Source organism: Chanodichthys erythropterus, chromosome 1, assembly GCF_024489055.1.
Source record: "Chanodichthys erythropterus isolate Z2021 chromosome 1, ASM2448905v1, whole genome shotgun sequence".
Taxonomy (NCBI): Eukaryota; Metazoa; Chordata; class Actinopteri; order Cypriniformes; family Xenocyprididae; genus Chanodichthys; species Chanodichthys erythropterus.
This window is the reverse complement of record NC_090221.1, coordinates 8,209,313-8,230,476: the sequence shown is the minus strand read 5'-3', so window position 1 is coordinate 8,230,476 and position 21,164 is coordinate 8,209,313. Positions and strand designations below refer to the sequence as shown.

At 38.4% G+C, this 21,164-nt stretch overlaps 2 protein-coding genes across 3 annotated transcripts in view; both read left to right on the top strand.

Annotated features, from left to right (window-relative positions):
- Window positions 1–13,491, top strand: part of mbnl3 (muscleblind-like splicing regulator 3) — a 52,073-nt gene extending 38,582 nt beyond the window's left edge. For both annotated transcript variants that reach the window (XM_067386433.1, XM_067386422.1), the window contains 3 exons: window positions 3,307–3,414; window positions 4,324–4,418; window positions 7,160–13,491. In XM_067386433.1, the coding sequence (XP_067242534.1) occupies window positions 3,307–3,414; window positions 4,324–4,418; window positions 7,160–7,177 (221 nt within the window). In that variant the 3' untranslated portion in view covers window positions 7,178–13,491. The remainder of the gene's footprint in view (window positions 1–3,306; window positions 3,415–4,323; window positions 4,419–7,159) is intronic.
- A 2,623-nt stretch (window positions 13,492–16,114) lies between these two features.
- rap2c (RAP2C, member of RAS oncogene family) lies at window positions 16,115–20,177 on the top strand. The gene is made up of 3 exons (XM_067372730.1): window positions 16,115–17,000; window positions 18,669–18,973; window positions 19,498–20,177. Exons 1-2 carry the CDS (start codon window positions 16,728–16,730, stop codon window positions 18,945–18,947), a joined length of 552 nt encoding a protein of 183 aa, XP_067228831.1. The 5' UTR covers window positions 16,115–16,727; the 3' UTR covers window positions 18,948–18,973; window positions 19,498–20,177.
- Window positions 20,178–21,164: the final 987 nt, after the last annotated feature.

The window sequence follows — 21,164 nt, the reverse complement described above, 5'->3', positions numbered from 1 at the left end:
ATCTCTTCCACCCGTCCATCCTCCTCGGTCTCTCTTCTCCTGGGCTCTTTGTGCATGGTGTTGCAGGCTCCGTATTCTGCATGGCTCCATCTGGAGGCATTGGTAGGTCACTTCCCAGTCTTTCTGGATCAACGGTTACCTTACAGCAGCATCTCAGATCTGTGACAGACAGGAAGGTGATCCACAATTAACTCCAAAGGCCCAGCAGTGTACCATAGGATTTTTCTCCAGCTGTGGGCACTTTAAGGGGACGTGAAAGTTTTGGTTTTGGTTTGTTTTGTTTTGAAAACTAGCCTAATTGTCATAAATCATTTCCATATTAATTGTAAATAATTGTGAAAATAATTTTAAATCATTGATTCAGATTAATAATTTATATAAATATTTATACATGACTGCTTTGTTTACAGCTGCCATTTAAAAAAAATCAAGGTAAATATCACTTGTGAACAATATTTGGTAACACTTTACAATAAGGTTCATTAGTTAACATGAACTAATAATGAACCGCACTTCATGTTTGTTAATACATTAACTAATGTTTAACTAGTGAACTTTATTGTAAAGTGTTACCGAATATATTTATTGTGTGGCATTTTCAGTCTAGCTGTTGTTTATTTGAATCATTTCAAATTGAATTGTCAATAATTCTGAAAATAACTGATTATTCAAATAAATAATTAGGGGTTCAAGCTTTTAGCGCTGAAACCCTATTCTAATTGTTAAAATTTCCAAGGATTCTCCCCTAAAAGTGATCGGGCAGACCAAAACATAAGTCATAGAGACTTGAAACTTTAAGGGCTGGTAGTACTCACACCATCTACAATGTTACCAAGGCTCACCCCGATTGGCCTGAGGGGGGGCGCTACAGTAGTCAAAAGTACAAAATCATTCATAGCTCCTAAACCATTAAAGGGATAGTTCACCCAAAAATGAAAATTTGATGTTTATCTGCTTACCCCCAGGGCATCCAAGATGTAGATGACTTTTTTTCTTCAGTCGAACGCAAATTATGATTTTTAACTGCAACCGCTGCCCTCTGTCAGTCAAATAATAGCAGTGATTGGGAACTTGAACAATAAGAGTCGAAAAAACTTCCATAGACAAATCCAAATTAAAACCTGCGGCTCGTGACGACACATTAATGTCCTAAGACACGAAACGATTGGTTTGTGCGAGAAACCGAACAGTATTTATATCATTTTTACCTCTAATACACCACTATGTCCAACTTCGTTCAGCTTCCGGCTAGTGAGGTCTGATCTCGCGCTCATTGAAGTATATGGGCGAGACATCACTTCCGTCATCACAACGCGTTTTTTGACCTCACTAACAGGATAGGTAGCGGTTGCAGTTAAAAATCATAATTTGCGTTCGACTGAAGAAAAAAGTCACCTACATCTTGGATGCACTGGGGGTAAGCAGATAAACATCAAATTTTCATTTTTGGGTGAACTATCCCTTTAAGTGTAGGCTCAAGTGTCTTATATCGTTTGAATCCTTGAAAAAACGTCTTTTGCCAACTAGTCATAGGTTTTTGGCCAGATTGTAACCAAACCAGTGCAACAAGATTCTCTGGAGTCCACTTGTCAATAATTATCAAACAAAAAAGTTTGAAATTTCGATTCACGGTCCCTAACGCTGCATTCACACGGGGCGTCAGCGTCAACGCTTGACGGAGGGCGTGTCTGAAGCTTGTGTTGACGCGACCGTTATAGTGATTACAGCCAACCACATTACTTTCCGGTGTTGCACGAACGCAGTTGGCTAGCGACTGCTCTAAGGAATTTCCATAGGGCCATCTGATTGGATGACGCCTGCATTGGCGTTTGAAAAGTTGAGAAATCTTCAACTTCTGCCGCTTGCAACGTTAGTGAAGTGACGCGATGGAACCCACAATTCAGTTCGGCAACGGATGACATCACCCATTCAAAGTAAATGAGAAGCGTTAACACCGGCGCCCCGTGTGAATGCAGCGTAAGGGCCGCCAAGACGTGGCCGGAGTCACTTTTACTAAAATGACTATAACTCGTCAGATATTTTTACCTCAGCACACCTATGTAAGCGCTCATTCTGTAGTCGCATGAAAAAGGATGCGTTGACTGGCCACTTGGTAGCGCTATAACAGGGAAAAAAAATGAAAATGGCTATAACTACGCAACCGTTAGTCCGATCGACTTGAAAATTGGCATGCAGTGTCTCTGTCCAAGGTCCCATGATTGTCTATGTGGACATTGACGCATCTCAAAAAACATGTCCGCCATCAGCCAATGAAGTGTGAGCAGCTATCAGACAAGGTTAACGGAGGCCAATCTGGGCCTGTTTGATGCAAGGCCCTGTGAGAAATTCGAAAGAAATCAGCCACTGGGAGGCGCCTTCATGTTTTTCACATGTGGAAAGGATTGTGTACCAAATTCCACATTCGTACCACATGGTAGAACTCATTCTGAGCAACTTTGCCTCTAGGACCGCCGCTCTCCATCAAATCATTCGATAAACATTGGAGATTATTTCAAAAAGCAACTTTGATGAACTGGTCCTACATTTTTGACTCAACCTCAATAACTTTTAAAAAGCTTTTTAAACCATATATTCCCCGTGGTAAATAGCCTGCATTGGCTGTAAATGGTTTTTACCATCTATGATCGAGATTATTACAATAAATAATGTGCTTAAATAATGAATTTTTACACGTTATGACTGTCGTTTACAGCTGCTAATAAAATATTACTTCTGAACAGAATATTTTTACTGTGTGGTATTATTTAGGTATTTTATACAGTTTACAATTTTATTTTTAAAATGATTAAAATTTCATTTCCATCACCTTCATTTCCACCAAAGGATTCTTTTAAACACAGTACATAATTTGGAATGTGGTAGAAATGCTCATGACTTTCAGGAGAACAAAAGTGCTCATAGCCGAAGAAAAATCACCTAAAAACATCAATACAAGATGTACTGAAAAGCACAAGGACAGCTTAACATGTGCACCTTACACAGTCATTTTCCTCATGAGGCCTCAAACTAGAGTCCTGACCCCGTCCTGTCTGTCACTGTGTTTACACCCAACCTGTGTGCTTTCACCGCTTCTTATCGTTTGCTCATTATTTTGGCTCAGTGTATGACGTGTGCATTTGGTTCTTGCATGTGTGCGTGTGATTTTGCGTGCAGCTGATGGCACAGTGCGGGCACAAATAAGCAAGGCCAAAGCCTTCAGCGTGACTCATTAAGACTGGTTCCTTTTTCTTTGTGCCCTTTCCTCCTCATCCTCTCCTCTCCCTCACCCCCTTAAATCTATTATAGGCCTTTTCAAACCCCAAGGCCTAATGACAGAGGGCCGCTGGGAGAGGCGAGACTGGACCACCTGCAGGGCCCCCCAAAGCCGTTACCTGTCAGGGCCTGGACATCCTGGTGAGGGTAGAGTCTAGGTCCCCTCCCCTTACAAACACACACAGCCTTACCATTTACCTGTTTAGAAAGGTAGAAACCACCCCTCCCATTTCTGGCCGCAGTCGGTGTAAATAGTCCCAAACAGAAACCCAGTTTTTAGCTGGCCAAGTTAAATTTGTCCTTAACAGTCATTTAGCTGGGTAAGAAATTGACCAATCCTGTCAAAAGGCTAGATCTGCGTTGAACCAGTGCGTGTGCCAGTGTGTGCCTGTGCTCATGTCTGTATTTTTAGTTCTTATCTCATTATTTGACATCTGTGATGCACTTGCTGTATACATATCATGCTATTTTAATTTGCAGTTTTTCATATAATATGACCTTTATCTCTTTATCTTTATTACTAATAGTCCTAAACTCTTAATTCATATTTACAGGTGTTTTAGAACAATTATGTCAAATATCAGGTTAACTCAGAATAAAAGCTAAGACATAAAGGGTCATATTATTTTAAGGCAATATTTGGACGGGAATGAATTTCATATTTACATTCCCTGCTTTTCCCCTACTGTATATTTATCCATTCTCCGGCCCCCATCAAAATATGACAGTCAGACGTTCCTGTCTGTTCCAAAAGTGTGTGATTTTGATGACGGCCATGTTTTATTTTGCCCATTAGAGGTTTCTCAGTAGTTTTATCTAAAAGTAATTGTGATGGGATAAAACTCTCTAAGCTAAAACGTAATAAATCAAAGTGTTTTTAAGTTTGCATGTTTGTTCTTGAGTGAATACATCATCTTTGCAGTACATGAAGACGTAGTTGCCATGACTCAGCCTATTCCTCTGGCATATTATGTCATGGTACTCATAACATTCCTCCTCCCCTCCACCTTCCCCCTTCCCTTGTTTCTTGTCTGACTCGCCTGAAAAAAGTTCCCATGATGCACGGTGCCACCACTTCCACTGTTTCGTCGGCTACGACCCCAGTCACCAATGTTCCTTTTGCTGAATCAGCCACCTCCAACCAGGTTTGCCCCTTCATTTTGGCCTCTCCTTTTTACAGCTGTTAGGCATCCGACTCTGGTCCATAGACAATAATGCTTTTTTAACTTTTTATATATATGTTTTAAAAGAAAAACTTTAAAATCAAAATGCAATGTCTGAAGGTGAGATTTGAGTAAAGAGAGTTATTTTTTGATCCAGAATGGTAGAACATGATGACCTTGAGTCATTGAGTTTTCTGTGGACCAGTGAGGAGCCTCTTTACCTCTTTAGCACAATGTCCCAGTTCCACCATGTTTGTGTGTTCACATCTTTGTCTGTCTGTTTCCGTGTCTTCACTGTGTGTTAGAGCAAACAACTGCTGATAGTTCACCAAAAATGAAAAATCTGTTGTTAATTACTCACTTTTGTGTCATTCCAAACCTGTATGCTGTTATTTTTTCCATAGAACACAATATTAGTCATTAATGGTGAATTGTTTGCCAGCTCTTTCCTTACAACAACAGTTCATAGTGAACATATAAAGAAAAAAAAAGGCACAGTTAAAGTAGCCTGTGTGGTTGTGTTCAAGTCTTCTGAAGTTATATGATAGTTTATATGATAAGATAGACAGTAGTTTTCAGTGAACTGTTTGATTAGATACTTAAAATACCCTGTTGAAAAACCAGCATATGCTGGTTAGATGTTTTGAAGCATGGCAGCTGGTTTGAGCTGATATATGCTGGTCCTGAGCTGGAGCTAGTTGCTTAGGACCATTACTTGACCAGCTTAAAGGGTTAGTTCACCCAAAAATGAAATTTCTGTCATTATTTACTCACCCTCATGTTGTTCCACACCCGTAAAACCTTTGTTTATCTTGATAAAATCCGATGGCTCAATGAGGCCTCCATTGCCAGCAAGTTAATTTACACTTTCAAATGCCCAGAAAGCTATAAAGACATATTTAAAACAGTTCATGTGACTACAGTGGTTCAACCTTAATGTTATGAAGTGACTAGAATACTTTTTGTGCGCCAAAAAAAAACAAAATAATGACTTTATTCAACATCTAGTGATTTCAAAACACTGCTACATGAAGCTCCGAAGCTTTACAGATCTTTTGTTTCAAATCAGTGGTTTGGAGTGCATCAAAAGTCCTGCCAAAGTCACAGGATTTCAGTAAACGTCATAAGTGTTTCGAAATTTCAGATGTTCACCACTGGGGGGTGTGACTTTGGCAGTTTGATACACGCTCCAAACCACTGATTCGAAACGAAAGATTCATAAATCTTCGAAGCTTCATGAAGCAGTGTTTTGAAATCGCCCATCACTAGATTTTGTTGAATGAAGTTATTTTGTTTTTTTTGGCGCACAAAAAGTATTCTTGTCAAGGTTGAACCACTGTAGTCACTTGAACTGTTTTAAATACGTCTTTAGTAGCTTTCTGGGCATTTAAAAGTGTTAATTATCTTGCTGGCAATGCATGTCTCACTGAGCCATCAGATTTTATCAACAATATCTTAATTTGTGTTCCGAAGATGAACGAAGGACTTACGGATGTGGAACAACATGAGTGTGAGTAATTAATGACCGAATTTTCATTTTTGGGTGAACTAACCCTTTAATCCAGCTAAGGACCAACTAAGGACCAGCATAAACCATGTTTCAAAACATACCTAACCAGCATATGCTGTTTTTTTCAACAGGGTAATTCTTGAATTAATCTTTTTTCTATTGAGCCAGCTCTTTTCAGTGAACTGTTTGATCTGATTATCAAAGACATCAAGGATCTGTTCAAGTACAATTCAAGTGGTATCGTCTTATTTCATGGGGTTTTGTCAATTTTGGAGATTAAGAGGTCACTATTAACTATTGTTGTATGGAACGAGCGGTGCAATGATTCATCACAAAATTCTGCTTTTTGCTTTCCACGGAAGAAAGAAAATCTTGCATGTTTGAAACAACATAAGGGTGAGTAAATGATGAGAGAAGTTTCATTTTTGAACGAACTATTCCTTTAAATGCCAAAACTCAAAAGTTCATTGTCTTTTCTTCCCCCTTCACCATAGAGCAAGTTGTTTCTGTGGCTCACATTAGAGTGAGATGGTATACGTGTCCTCTGCGTTTTTCTGTAAATAGGATGTGGGTGTCTGTTTTCAGATGACAGTTCTCTGAATTTTTGTTTGTCCTTCCTTCTTCATTGTCTTATTCTTACAGTTAGCTTCAAAGTACAAAATGTGAGGAAACGGACCATTTAGTCTGTTTAGTTTATGTGTCCTGCAGAATCATAGATGAGCCACGAATTGACGAGGCCAACCTTAGTTGTAGTTTATGTTTTGCTTGCCTCTTTACTTCCTAAATAGCTACAATGCGGATCGTTTAAGCATTATGTAAGCTGCCAAGACGTTCATTGTTATTTTCAGCTCTGGTTTATAATCTAATAGTAATTTTAAAGTACAGGTATATACCAGTAATGCTGCACAGACCTGAGGTGTCAGCTCTCATTTCCTGCTTCGCTTGCTTTTATGCTGAAATATGTCTTGCAAAATTACAAACGTGGAATCGCCGGTCTGCACCCACTGTCTCAAGATAACTGATGCATTACGTGATGATATGGCACAATATTTATTCATTCTCCTGTAAGTCTTTTTCTCATTTTCGAAACGAACTGCGGGTTTGATGTCGGAGTAGATAAGAATTGACTACGTTCTCTTTGCATATTGCTTGTTTGACCGTAAGAGGTTCACTACCTTATCTGTGGGCTGTATTTGTACCTGTCTTCCAGTAGACGCCGCCGAGGTACTGAGCGCCGACCCCATCGACCTCCAGTGCGTTCCCATGGAGGCCCATTTCTGCCCCGTTCCTAAACTCCTGGTGGCCGCGCCTATGACGCTGAATCCAGTAAGCCTCTCCCGCAATCCTACAACCTAATCAGGCCCATCACTCATGCAACGTGTGCCCAAACACAACAGAAAATTGAATGCAACAAACATGTGCCTAATCAGTAAGTCCTTAACGGGCAATACATTCATCCTCATATCAGAGATGCCCACTTCATTTGGCGTCAACAGAGGTTTGTTGACATTGAAACAGGCAATACTTAAATTTGGACCTACAACTGTATAAGGAAGCATGCCATCTCAAAGCAAGGAGACGTAAGGAGCGTGCAGTTGCTGAATCAGGAGACGGAACGCTCTCGTAACTCACAGCCATACGAATACATGCAAACCAATTAGATGAGAAAATGAATTCTCTGGAGGTGAACATTAGATTTCAGAGCCGATGTATGGTAAGAGATGGAGCCGATACAGATCATCAGCAGACAGAATGTTTCTCCGTCGTAAAATGTGACGACAGAGCGTGTGAGAGCGACACCTGCTAATGATATTTTACATAGTTGTGGTGGTGGTAATTTCTTTCACATTTAATTATAATTAATGAACGTGGCACGTTTTTATTTCATGTTTACATTTCAAAATGTAGAAGGAAAAAAAAGATTATTTGAAAACGATTGGTTCTTTTGTAAGATAATCTGTTCTTGATACTGATTTAGGGTTTTTGTTGAGAGGTTTTCAAAATGTCGTTGTTCGTGCCTTTGAGTTACAAGTGTGTGGACGTCTTTTTTCCCCATTCTTCTGTACTACAACTGACTTGCATTTTATCATAGACTAAGAAAGTATACCTGTGTAGCCTTTCAGAATCAATGTGTCGTTCTTCCGTCGACTTAGAGATGTGTGTTGTTGTGGGTGACTTGGTTTTTCTTGGTCTCATGAAAGAGTATTATTTATTTAACCACTGTCCAACAGGCTAAAACTGGTCTACTGAGATAAGTGTTAATATTCATGCCTGAAGTATCTCACCTCGCATTTCAAGCTCCACATCGAGATGGTCAAACGCAAGATTGGTTCACATTCTCGTACCTCCATTTTAAAAATAGAACTGCCTTAAGCAGACTAAATCTGAGCACTTCTTTTTACAAAGTGTGCTGCACACTGAAATGTAAGGTCTGATTGCAGGCCTTCTGGATGTAAAAGACGTCTCATTGAGAAGATTTTAACTGGACCTTTTTTTTCTATTCCAGCTGGACTAGTCAGTTTTTCTTGCAGATACTCCTTCGCCTGATGTCCTGGATATTCAAATACTGTAAAAATAATGACATTTATTTGCTTTTTCGATTATTAGTACATATCACATTTCTACGGTTATTGTGTGAATCTCACGAAAACATGTCACCCAAAAAGCAAAAGAAAAAAAGACAACTGAATGACAAACATTAAGCCATTACCATAATGCAAAAAAAAATATATATATATAACCGTAATATGCAATAAATAATTATATATAAATAATGTCAATGGTTGTATTTAATACTAATTTTAACAAAAATATAATAATACAAATAATTATATCACAAAAAAATGCTGTTATACAGTAAAAAATCATGTGCTAGTTACAAAAAAAAAAAATCAAAATTAAAACTGAAATGTGGTTTAATTGTCATGAGAATGACGTCGCTTAAATGAGGCTTCATCTTCTTTGTTCTGATTTTGATGTGAAACGTGACATATGTTCATGAGATTCACCCTGTTACCATGTCTGTCTTTTGTAGACAAACCCCTTCTGATGGCTGGACTGTCTCTGCCACAATCTATGCTCTGTCCCACCTGCTGTGTGACAGTCTGTTCGTCTCCACTCTTTGTTCAGCCATGTTTGGTGCATCCCATAGTACTATAAGATCTGGTCATCAGATGCCAAGATGATTCTTTAATCACTTCTAACTGCATGTTTAGCTGTATACACACTCATTTAAAGCAGATTGGCACACATATGTTAAATTCATAATCGCAACAAGGAGATACGCTAAAGCCTTTCTAGAAGTTACAGACCGGTACCTGATGTAATTATTCTGCATCTCTCCCATTAGTTTGCTGTACTCAGCACCATGTGCGCCCCCCTGCACAGACATGTCAAGTGCACTGCTTTTGTGCCAATGACTCCCTGACAGGTCACCCTGTGCCAATCACTGGACTGCGCAATCGGGCCTTGTCACGCCAAGGTCATGAGCCAGATGGATTTAAATTGCAATATCGCAAATGTGCCCACTCGAGCAACAAATGTAAAGCCACTTGAGCAAGCAATTATCTTGTGCTTTGTTTTGAAACATCTCAGTTATTGTTACCGTTCATTAGGCGAGTCGGAAACTGACAGTAGGCCAGTTTTCAGCAGATGTTTTTATTACTGCATCAGTGGACACCATGTGCACCCACTAATAGAGTTCCAGTCCTTGCCAACCAAGAGCTCTATTAGATTATTGCCGTAATATGTTATTGATAGTTCGTCCATGGATGGAACATGAAAACTGTGTCTGACAGACGATACACAGAGGCCTGCAATCCATTAGCGTCGTACTGGAATTTCTTTGCCCGTTTTGACTTTGAGAGAGACAACTGGTTGACTTCTGACTATTTAAGTTTGTGTTTGTTGTGTTCATGTTTAGAGTGTGAAAAGGTTAAATCACTGACTGTGTCCTTACTTTCAAAAGTCGGCAGACTCTAAAATGCAAGGGCGTAGATGACCGTGTGACAGTTGAATATTATCCTTGTTTGGACTGTGAGCTGAAAGCTGCAGCTCTCATGTAGACATGTTACCATTAAAGGAACAAAAAAAAAGAAAAAAAAAAAAGAAAATTGATTATTTTCAGACTGGGTACTTAGTAAAGGCCCTCATCAGCCAAAGCTTCATTTACAAGACATTACCGCCCCTCACGGGCCTTTACATGCATAAATGAATGTGACATTTAAGACAGAGAGAATGTCACGAGAGGTTTTGGACGCCTGTCGAATGAAACTACAACCTTTCTCAACATATCAAGGAAGTGAAAGCCTCCCAATGCCATCCACTGTTGATGTACAAAAAGACAGAAAACCGAGAAAAAAAAGTGTTTATCATCACTTATCTCAAAGACCCTTCTCTAAACTGTTGTCTCCTTTGGGACAGCCATGTTGTTTCAACAGCATAACCCCAAGAGAGAGCCATAAAGCTGAATTATTTTTGTTTGTTTGTGATAAGCAGCCCTTAAAAACATCATTTCACCTTTTGTGCTGATCAGCACACACTATCTAGGCCAAACACAAATGAAACGATATACAATGGTGGTCTAAAACAACACAAAATCCGAGCAAGATGATACTATACTGTGTTATATCTGAAATATCTGTATTGTAAACATCTGTGTATAATGTGTTTTAAGATTGTTTTAAGAAATACTGGGGCAAATACGTGTGGATTTCTTTAGGAAGGATCTTTTCTGTTTATTGATGTGTTGTAATTGAGTTCCATTGCCCAGCCAAGGTGTAGATGCTCCTCTCTTTCTCTCTCTTTCTCTCTCTCTCTCTTTCTTTCATATAAAGAATTATGCCTTCTCCAACTGCAATCCAGCTGGAATCAATGAAATACTTGATAAAGAAAAAACAATGTGCCTCATCAGGGGCTTTAGGATTTTAAGATCTCACTTTTTAAGAAGTGTGCATACCTGCATAAAGTAGTTAGCTAGAATAATCTATGTGTACGTATTACAAATGCATCATCATCATCATTCTAGTTTTTATTGACACGCATTAATGGTACCTGTTTTAACTATATCTTCACGACTTCAGTCATGTTACGGTGTGTTTTGACAAAGCTGTCAATGGTAGTTTGAGTTTGATCATTAGCGTTACTCGGTTCCTTACCTTACATCGTGAAGTCTGTCATCGCATGAAATTAAAATAATCTAAATAATCTACATCATAGTTTGTGCAGTTAGTGGTTTAAGATTAAAAAATTACTTAATCTATATATCTATATATCAATATACACATTTGTATGTATTACAATGATAGATTCATTGTTACCTATGATAGTAAGTTCTTGTTGCTATGGCAACAAAACTACAACATGGCTACCTTTGTATATCTTAATTGTGAATTTTTTTCACACTTCAAGTGAAATAATGTACAACGTTAACTTATTCAGAAAGGGAATGTGTTCTTAAGTTGTCTTGGAAAAAGAGATGATTGACTATTTTGTAAAAAAAAAAAAAAAAAAATTATATATATATATATATATATATATTATATATATATATATATATATATTATACGTATATATATATACAGACTTGTGAGATACTTTATGTCCAAAGGCCCTTTGGAGACATCATACGTTATTTCTGTTGTAATGATTATTATTTTTCTATTGGGGTTGCTGATCACTTTTAGATCTTTACTTAAACAGCATTTGAGCTTTTGAACCAATCTGATGGATCGATTTGGGGGGGAAAGACTTTCTAGTCTCGTATTTGGTTCAAAAAGGGCTGGCCATGCATTCGCAATGGTGCGTTCTGGTTTTTATAAATAGCGCAGCCCTGTGATGTCAGAAACGGGACGGTGTCAGCGACAGTGAGCCCCAGATTTAAGTCTCTGTCCCCCTCTGGCCCGCCCAGACTGCACCCCAGCTGTGCTGGGACCTGGTGACCTGCGTCGCCCCATTGGTGTACGAATGTGTGTTATTCACCTTGTTTGCACTTATGTACATAACTGAGTCAAAATATTCAGAATTTATTTTGAATATACATAGATGAATAAATATATATATATATATATGTGTGTAGAAGAGCAGATTCAAATCAAATGTCTGTATTGTTCGGGATACAGGTAAACAGTTAAAGAGATAGAAGCTGTTTTGCCGGGGTGTCGCGGAGAAATTTGTTGTTTGTTCTGTTTGCTAATGCCCTCGTTCTCATCGTTAAGCATGATGTTGCATTTTGCGGAGAAAATGATGTCAAAAAAGGCTTTGTAGTTTTGCGCAGCTTACAAAAGCGCGTCGCTTGCGTCTGATCCCGAGGTGCGGGCGAGTCCAGAAACCAAAGAACGGCCAACTCGATTCTCTTTTACCTCTACGTCGTGTGAGCTTCAGGCTCACAGTTTTGTTTTCTGTGCAGTCCCATTAGATGCAATGTAAGACGGGGGTGTAATAACAGGAAGGGCAGCACGGGGCGCATAAAGAGCACCTCAGGATCAGACTGCAGCTGGAAAGCATTGCTGCAGGTTATACAAAATACCGAATTTCAGTTTTCCTTTTGGTTTGGTTGTTGACGGACATTTTCCATTCTTGTGCATTCACTAAGAACAACAAATAAAGCTGAAAATCTCACAGGATATCCTCAAACAAATTGCTTCAAAATCCCACGTGAAATCGCCAGACAAAACCCTCTGTTGAAGAAAACTTGTACATTCTGTGCTCTACAGTTGCTTTGGAAGCCAATAATTTTGTTGCCATGGCACTTGCCCTAATAGTGAGGGAGAGACCGAGTCTTTTTGTAGGTTCTTGCATATAGACGCACCTTTGGACCAATTGAACATGGTCCTCAGCCTTTTGACTGTAAAGCTGAGGTAGCACTTAGGACTTAGCATAGACTAAGGTTCCCAATGCGAATGCAAATACACGGGACGTTCCTTATACCACTGTGCTTGACAGAGAAAATCAACAAACACTCTTCTGCTGTCCATTATCCTGTGCCTAAACATTCAGTGTGATGTGAAAGGACTGGTCTGTAAAGAAAGCCATTGAGGTTAGACTTCCACCTAACTGTGCCCTACATTCAGTCACGTCATCGTCATTTCTGTGACTGGAACACTAACGTCACTGGTTCGTGTTAACGTATAGAAGTCACCGAGACCGGAGCATCACATTAATGTTGTACAAAGCTGTATAGTTTCAAATGAAATCGCTCGTTGATGCAGAGGTTATGTCCCTTTAAAGGCATCTGCTGATGCCTCTGTAAATGCTATTATGTGTGTGGAACCGTTCAAAGAATGTCTACATTGTTTCAAAGCCATATGTAATAGATTCCTCTCTCTCCCACTGTAGGACAAGATAAAACTGAATGCTTTGACTCTTTATATGAAATGCTTCTCTTTCTATTTAGCTTATTGTGCTTGTATGTGCTTCAAGAACTGTGTTTCTTGTCAATCCCTTTGCAATATATAAATCTATGGAATATATACATACTTAAGACTTATGTTCTTTTTGTTTGATTTTAATAAAGCACTTAAAAGGCAATTTTGGACTGTGTTTGGTGTGTTTTTATTTTTTTCTTTCCTGGCTGCGTTCAAATACAAACCTCTCTGAAGAGAGTGACCGCTAACAGAAACAGATGACCACTTCATGATCACACACTTAAATGACCTAGGTTTGACCTGCGTTAATGTTGAAAACACACTAGCCGCTATCAAAAAACTATTAGACTGCTCGTTGACTGTCATATTTTTATCTTATTATTTTATCATTTTAGTATTATAAAGTCTAAATATTGTCTCAATAGCTGAATACATAGACTTTATTGAAGGGTGATTATTATATACCAATATTTTTTATAAATAATATTAATTATTATTTAATGGCCAGGCAGGGTTTAGATTAATTGGGACATTTAAGTAGCTTTTATAAACGTGCCGTATAAAAAAGCATCTTGAGACAAAACAATGACACTTACATATTTTAAAATAATACATCAGTGCAAGTTGCTTTCAGTTTAAACAGCTCAAACATGCATTTTAGTCTGGGACTATAAGCCTTGTCTGTGAAACCGGGGGAATGCTAGGTGTGGGTGGTGGTATATAAAGAGTCAAACAGTATCTTTGAAAGCCTTTTTTAAATATATATATATATATATATATATATATATATATATATATATATATATATATATATATATATATATATATATATATATATATATATATATACAGTGCTGGGTAGTAACTGATTACATGTAATCTGGTTTACGTAATCAGAATGTCACAATGACAGTAAATTATTCATGATTCATTGATTCTATACTTTCTTATATTTTAAATTTTCCTTTCTATGTAGAAAAGGTCTACTGCTTATATAAGTTCAGAAGGTCTTCTGGGTTTCTGTAATTGATCACACAGACCAGCCACTAGTCATCTGACTCAGTGAAAACTGAGACCACTGGATTTACACAAATCATTTCACTTTCATTGCAAGATTGCATATCTAATCAGCTTCTGATGAACACATTAATTATTATTATTATCAATCACTCAGTGAGTCATTTAACCATGTTTGACTGTCTTCAGAAGGGTTTTGTCTTTCAAACAATTATTTTTGTATACATTTTTATTGAGACAAGTTTTTATTTTTGTTTTATTTTGATTATTTACTTTAAATTATTTATTTTAATTTTCATGATTTAATTACTTAATAGCTTTTCATTTCAACTCACAAACCCTCAGCAGTTGGGAGTAATGTACCTGATGTAATGTAGTATTTAATGCACATTATGTTGTTGATATGGAATAGAATGAAATATATTTTCTTTCTTTTGGTATTTTTATATCAGTATGGTACAAGATTATCCCATTCAGATCAATGTAATAAACAAATTAGGTCAAAAGTAATCTCAAAAGTACCCCGAAAAGTAGTCATTTAGTCATTTACATTACCTTAAATGAGTAATCTAGATTACATTACTAACTACAATGTTTGTCACCTAATTTGGAAGTAATCCACCCAGCACTCCCTCTCTCTCTCTCTCTCTCTCTCTCTCTCTCTCTGTGTATATTTTTTATTATTATTATTTTTATTTTTTTCAATGATTCCCCTAGAATCAGAATCAGCTTTCAAAGATACTGCTATATTCATTTCAGGTTATTGAAAACTAATTAGTTCATTGCCATTCAGATTTACATAAAAAATAAAATAAAAATAAACTTATTTTCTATTCTAAATTGCTGTCCTGTGTTTATACTTTTTAAATACTTATTGTGAGAGTGATGTTATTTCCGGCGGATGTTTATTGGTCAGTGTGAGGCGTGTGAGAGAAAAGCGCTTCTCTACGGGGCCCGCCTTATGTCTGCGAATCGGTTCTTTTGAACAGTTCGTTTTTGAACCGGTTCAGAAAAACGACTTTGAGCTCCCCTTGCGTCATAACGTAATAGCGTCACGACGTCGGCTCTGACTGGCGTCCCATATTAAAATGTTAAGTTTTACTAAAACGAGTATTTAATTTGCATGTATGTCATTTCAGTTTTTTTGTTGTTGTTGTTGTTGTTGCAGTCATTATTCAGTTTATCAAACAAAGTAATTCAGACTATTGCTTAGCCTATATCTGTTGGGAAAACGTTTTGCACAGTAAATCAACGGTGTTGATAAAATTACCATACAGTTAATTTGTAAACATATTTCCTGTACGTTTTTGTAACATTTCTGCTATTCAGCTATTTAAAGGATTAGTTCACTTTCTAATTAAAATTTCTTGATAATTTACTCACTCCCATGTCATCCAAGATGACATTCTTCAGTCGAAAAGAAATTAAGGTTTTTGATGAAAACATTCCAGGATTTTTCTCCATATAGTGGACTTCACTGGATCCCAAATGGTTGAAGGTCGAAATTACAGTTTACAGCGATCCCAGATGAGAAATAAGGGTCTTATCTAGAGAAACCATTGCTCATTTTCTAAAAAAAAAAAAAAAAAACTAAAGAAAGAAAGACATGAACATCTTGGATGACATGTGGGTGAGTAAATTATCAGGAAATTTTAATTTGAAAGTGAACTAATCCTTTAAGGCCTGTCAGTCAAATCCTTGGTTCCAAATACCCTCGCCGATTCGTCCAGTCCGTGAACCAATTCAACCGATTCATTGAAATGATCCGAATCTGAAGAACAGTTCGTTCACGCGACTGTGTGAGAAGAGCTCCGCTGCGGGGCCGCTGCTGCTGCTGTCTGGGCCGATATGCAGAGGCGGGCCGGGGGAAAGAGACACAAGAAGGGAAGGCAATGCAGGATTCAAAGACAGCGTCTATGAGCTGATGATCTCAGACCAAGAAACCTGAAGCCGGTGATTAAATTCGTCGTTTAGAAGCGGTATTAAATCAGGAAAGGGCCGTTTGTGTGTGAGTGCAGCCTCGCTCTCTTTTAGAAGCACTAGCCAGCTAACGCTAGTCATGTAGCGCTCCATTCACACGGACACCAAACATGGACACGACTACATACTATACTTGTGTTTTATATCGCCTCTGTGGCTAATAAACTTTCGGATGATCGGATCTCGATGGAGATAGAGTGCAGATGGAGGGGCGTTGTGGATTTAGCTAGACATTCACTCAGATAAAACACTCCTCTGTTGAATCTGTGCTTTTGATTTCTTCGAACCCGAGAAAAGTGCTCCTCTGGTGTTGTTTTGATCATAAAACGTCTCGATAAGAAGTGCTGTGGTATTTTTTAGGTTTTATGGCCGATGCTGAGCAGGTAAAGTTAGCTGTAGATTAAGCCTGGATCAGACCAAATGAAGGAGTATAAGGTGGTTGTGCTGGGCAGCGGCGGCGTGGGCAAGTCCGCACTCACGGTCCAGTTTGTGACCGGAACATTCATAGAAAAATATGACCCGACCATTGAGGACTTCTATAGGAAGGAGATCGAGGTGGATTCGTCCCCCTCGGTGCTGGAGATCCTGGACACCGCTGGGACCGAGCAGTTTGCGTCCATGCGAGATCTGTACATTAAAAATGGGCAAGGCTTCATTCTAGTCTACAGCCTTGTCAATCAGCAGTCATTTCAGGTGAGTGCTGCATCTCATATCTAGTGATACTAGTTCAGCAAATAGGCACTTGAGGTTTAAATTAGGACATTATGACCACTGTTACTTGCGTAATACCACAAACGAGGTCGGAAAACCAGGAACTTCTGTGATTTAGAAACCTAAACCACTTCAGCCAAACTAGATGACATGAAATCATAAGTAAAAGTAGTTTTGCGACACATGCAACAGGTTGAAACTTGGTATATTCAAATTCACTGTTGACCTCACACACCCACTATTTGTATTATAACTTTTTTATTATCCAATTCAAAACATGTACATAACATTTTGTTTTACATAGGAAAATATTTTATTCCACAAATCAGAAAAATAATATATTTAGGAACAACATAATTGGATGGGATCCTAATACACTAAAGCAGAAAAAAAGATGTCTACTTGAAGCCAGATAAATTACTTGAAGTCATCAGCCCCTAACTTCAACAAGTTGGCATGAAATTAATATTCACCCATTTTAAAATGCATGTTAGATCTTACAGTGAGCAATATGCGTAATCAAAATGTCATAAGTGGATATTCTGGTGAAACAACACTTCTCTGTGGTTACGTATACAGGACTTTTCCAATCATTTTGTCCGCTTAAACCACACCCGTAAAGTTCGCGTTCATCTGTTTTCACTTTTGAGTGCCACATCTCAAAATCAAGTCAACCTATGGACAGAATCAATTCCCCGCCCTACATTTTTCCTTTTTAATGATCTCTTACACTCAATGGTACATTACAATACAGAAGACAAGATCTGTTGCTACTTCGGTTTCATCACAGTGTTCATTTCTCTTAAAGGGATAGTTCACCCAAAAATGAAAATTTGATGTTTATCTGCTTACCCCCAGGGCATCCAAGATGAAGATGACTTTTTTTCTAAAGTCGAACGCAAATTATGATTTTTAACTGCAACCGCTGCCGTCTGTCAGTCAAATAATAGCAGTGATTGGGAACTTGAACAATAAGAGTTGAAAAAAACTTCCATAGACAAATCAAAATTAAACCCTGCGGCTCGTGACGACACATTAATGTCCTAAGACACGAAACGATCGGTTTGTGCGAGAAACCGAACAGTATTTATATCATTTTTTACCTCTAATACACCACTATGTCCAACTTCGTTCAGCTTCCGGCTAGTGAGGTCTGATCGTGCTCTGACAACGGAAGTGATGTCTCGCACTCATTGAAGTATATGGGCGAGACATCACTTCCGTCATCACAACGCGTTTTTTGACCTCACTAACAGGAAGCTGAACGAAGTTGGACATAGTGGTGTATTAGAGGTAAAAATGATATAAATAATGTTCGGTTTCTCGCACAAACCGATCGTTTCGTCTCTTAGGACATTAATGTGTCGTCACGAGCCGCAGGTTTTAATTTTGATTTGTCTAAGCAAGTTTTATTTACTGTTATAGTTGAAGTTCCCATCTACTGCTATTATTTGACTGACAGACGGCAGCGCTTGCAGTTAAAAATCATAATTTGCGTTTGACTGAAGAAAAAAAGTCACCTACATCTTGGATGCACTGGGGGTAAGCAGATAAACATCAAATTTTCATTTTTGGGTGAACTATCCCTTTAAACTGTGTGTTATCTACATTTGTTTCCCATGAACACACCCTTATCTCCATGCTCCGCAGGACATCAGACCAATGCGGGACCAGATCGTTCGTGTGAAGCGCTTTGAGAAGGTGCCTCTGATCTTGGTGGGGAATAAGGTAGACCTGGAGTCCGAGCGGGAGGTCGCGGGTTCTGACGGCCGTGCCCTTGCACAAGAGTGGGGCTGTCCCTTCATAGAGACCTCGGCCAAGAGCAAGAGCATGGTGGATGAGCTGTTTGCGGAGATTGTGAGGCAGATGAACTACACCACTTTGCCCGAGAAGCAAGAGCAGTGCTGCACCGCCTGCGTTGTGCAGTGAACGTCCCGGCCTTACTTTCACTCCAGGTAAAAAGCTTCGAGCAAAAAACAAACCAACATTCAGGCTTTCTAGTGCACTCATATCTCATTGGGTCTCTCTTTTTTGTCTTTGCATATAATTGTGTTGTGATAATTCTGACCAAACATAAACGGATAGATAGATGGATAGTACAAATAAATCTAAACTGAGGACAGAAGCTCTAGTCTGACTTGTCTCCGTTATCATTGGATCACAACAAGAATGTGAAACTGCTTAGTCCCAGTACCATCGAGATGAAGCTGTCTGGACGATCCTTGTGAAGAAAAAGGAAATCCAAACATCCTGAATGGAAAGTGATGTCACAAAACAGGAAATCGAGTTCCGGAGATGTGGCATTTCAGTGGTGTCTTTATGTAAACAGTTTTTTACAGCCTCAGAGGTTTTGCTGATTGAAAATTATCTTACTTCAGACTTGGGTGTCATTTATTTGAAAGTTAAATTCCAAAGAGTTCAATAAAGTTGTTTCTATTTCTTGTAACCACAGCACATTTCTCATTTCTGTGTTTCTTAGACACATGATCCAGACGGACGCTCTTTTGAACCAGTCTCTGATCGTATGACCCTCTGAGCCACACCTGTGCCACTGAGCCCCTTGAACTCTGACACTTAAGACATCTGGCCGAGGCTTGAATGTTCTGCCCGGAAATAAATCATCGCAGGGTCTTCAAAACTCAAATCCTCCTGGGTCTGGATTGTAGAGCACATATACAATATCTTCAAGTTATGTTTTGGTTACCTGGAAACAATTCAAGTCTGCGAATTGGAGCACAGAAAACTTTTGGGCTATTAATAGCTATTTTTCGTATATAGGGAAAAGTGTTATGACGAGCAGGTCAGCTCAGGGCTATAACATCCCTGGAGATGCTCTGTTGTAAATGTTCCCTGTTTTTTTTTTTTTCTTTTAACATATTAAGTTTGATATCTTATTATTAAACTGTAACAGCCATTATGCAGGTTTGAAACCTCATTATTTAAAATTTCTGTTCTCCCCCCCCCCCCCCCCTCTTGATTTTTTTTTTTTTTTAAACTACTGGTATGTATGCTTTCTCTCCTAATACTCTATTTATTAAAGTCTTTAATTACTGAGATAGATGAATATTGCGTTTTTATATTACGTTGGCTGTTTTGGCTTTTTGTGACTATAGTATGCATTGTTTCTGAAGTACAGCATTGATGATGCCTTAAATGATTACAGTCTGAAACCTGTGTTGTCAGTCTCTTCTTGTAATCTTTGTTTTTGACACATTTCCACCACTGCTTCTATAGAAACTTGCAATGTTAAAGGTCATTCATTGCAGTAATGTGAATATAACTCTTAGCTCTTTATACTGTAAGCACAAAAAATGTGCAAATACCAAAGTTGGTAATCAATGACATTTTTGAGGCATTTAAACCAAAAACAACTAAATAAAGAACTCACAATTGATGCATGCAATACCTCACAATAGGCTTTTGATAATGACCTTTGGGTTGCCTGGAAATCAGCCATTATCAGTTCCCAACAATCTGTCTTATTGTGGCAGAAACCCAATGTCTGAAATCTGCGGATCTCGTGATGAGCTTGAGGAACACTGTTTGCTTACTGATTATGTGGGTCTTTCCCAACTAAAACCTGTTTTAAAGATTTAAATTTTTATAATATATACAAAATATATAGGGATGATGCCGTTAATATACTGTATGTAATGTTCTATACACATCTAACTGAAATTCAGGACTTTAGCCGAGAGAGAGAGAATTAAAACCATGTGTGTTCTCTAAAGTATTTTAAATGCTGTATTAAATACAAAAAAAATCACCAAGGTTCAGCCCTTTGCTGTTTGCCCATAAGGCCTTTGGTCAAGGAGATGGGTAAGAACGTAACAGCTACTGTAACAGCTGCAACATTCTGTGTGGAGATGGAAAAACCTGTTGGAATGGTGACCATCTGCAGAACTTGATTAGATATCTGTAGCAGAGACACTTGACAAAAGGCACATCTGAGTCAAAGACCTTCTGTGACTCATGGGAGTGGCTTCAGGAGTCATCTCTGAATGTTCTTGTGTCACCCAGCAAGAGTTCACTATCCAGACTTAGAGGATATATTTAAAAACAAGTAATTTAGGGCTCCAAATTCAGGTGTATCATCCTGCCCCCAGCGCCCTTATTGAGAACCAGTTCTCTAAAGGGTGCTCAGTA

What these genes read in the sequence shown, in the direction of transcription:
- rap2c (XM_067372730.1), top strand. Translation starts at nt 16,728, where the DNA reads ATGAAGGAGTATAAGGTGGTTGTGCTGGGCAGCGGCGGCGTGGGCAAG. An exon ending in TCAATCAGCAGTCATTTCAG is followed by an intron (nt 17,001 to 18,668) that starts GTGAGTGCTGCA and finishes CATGCTCCGCAG; the next exon opens with GACATCAGACCAATGCGGGA.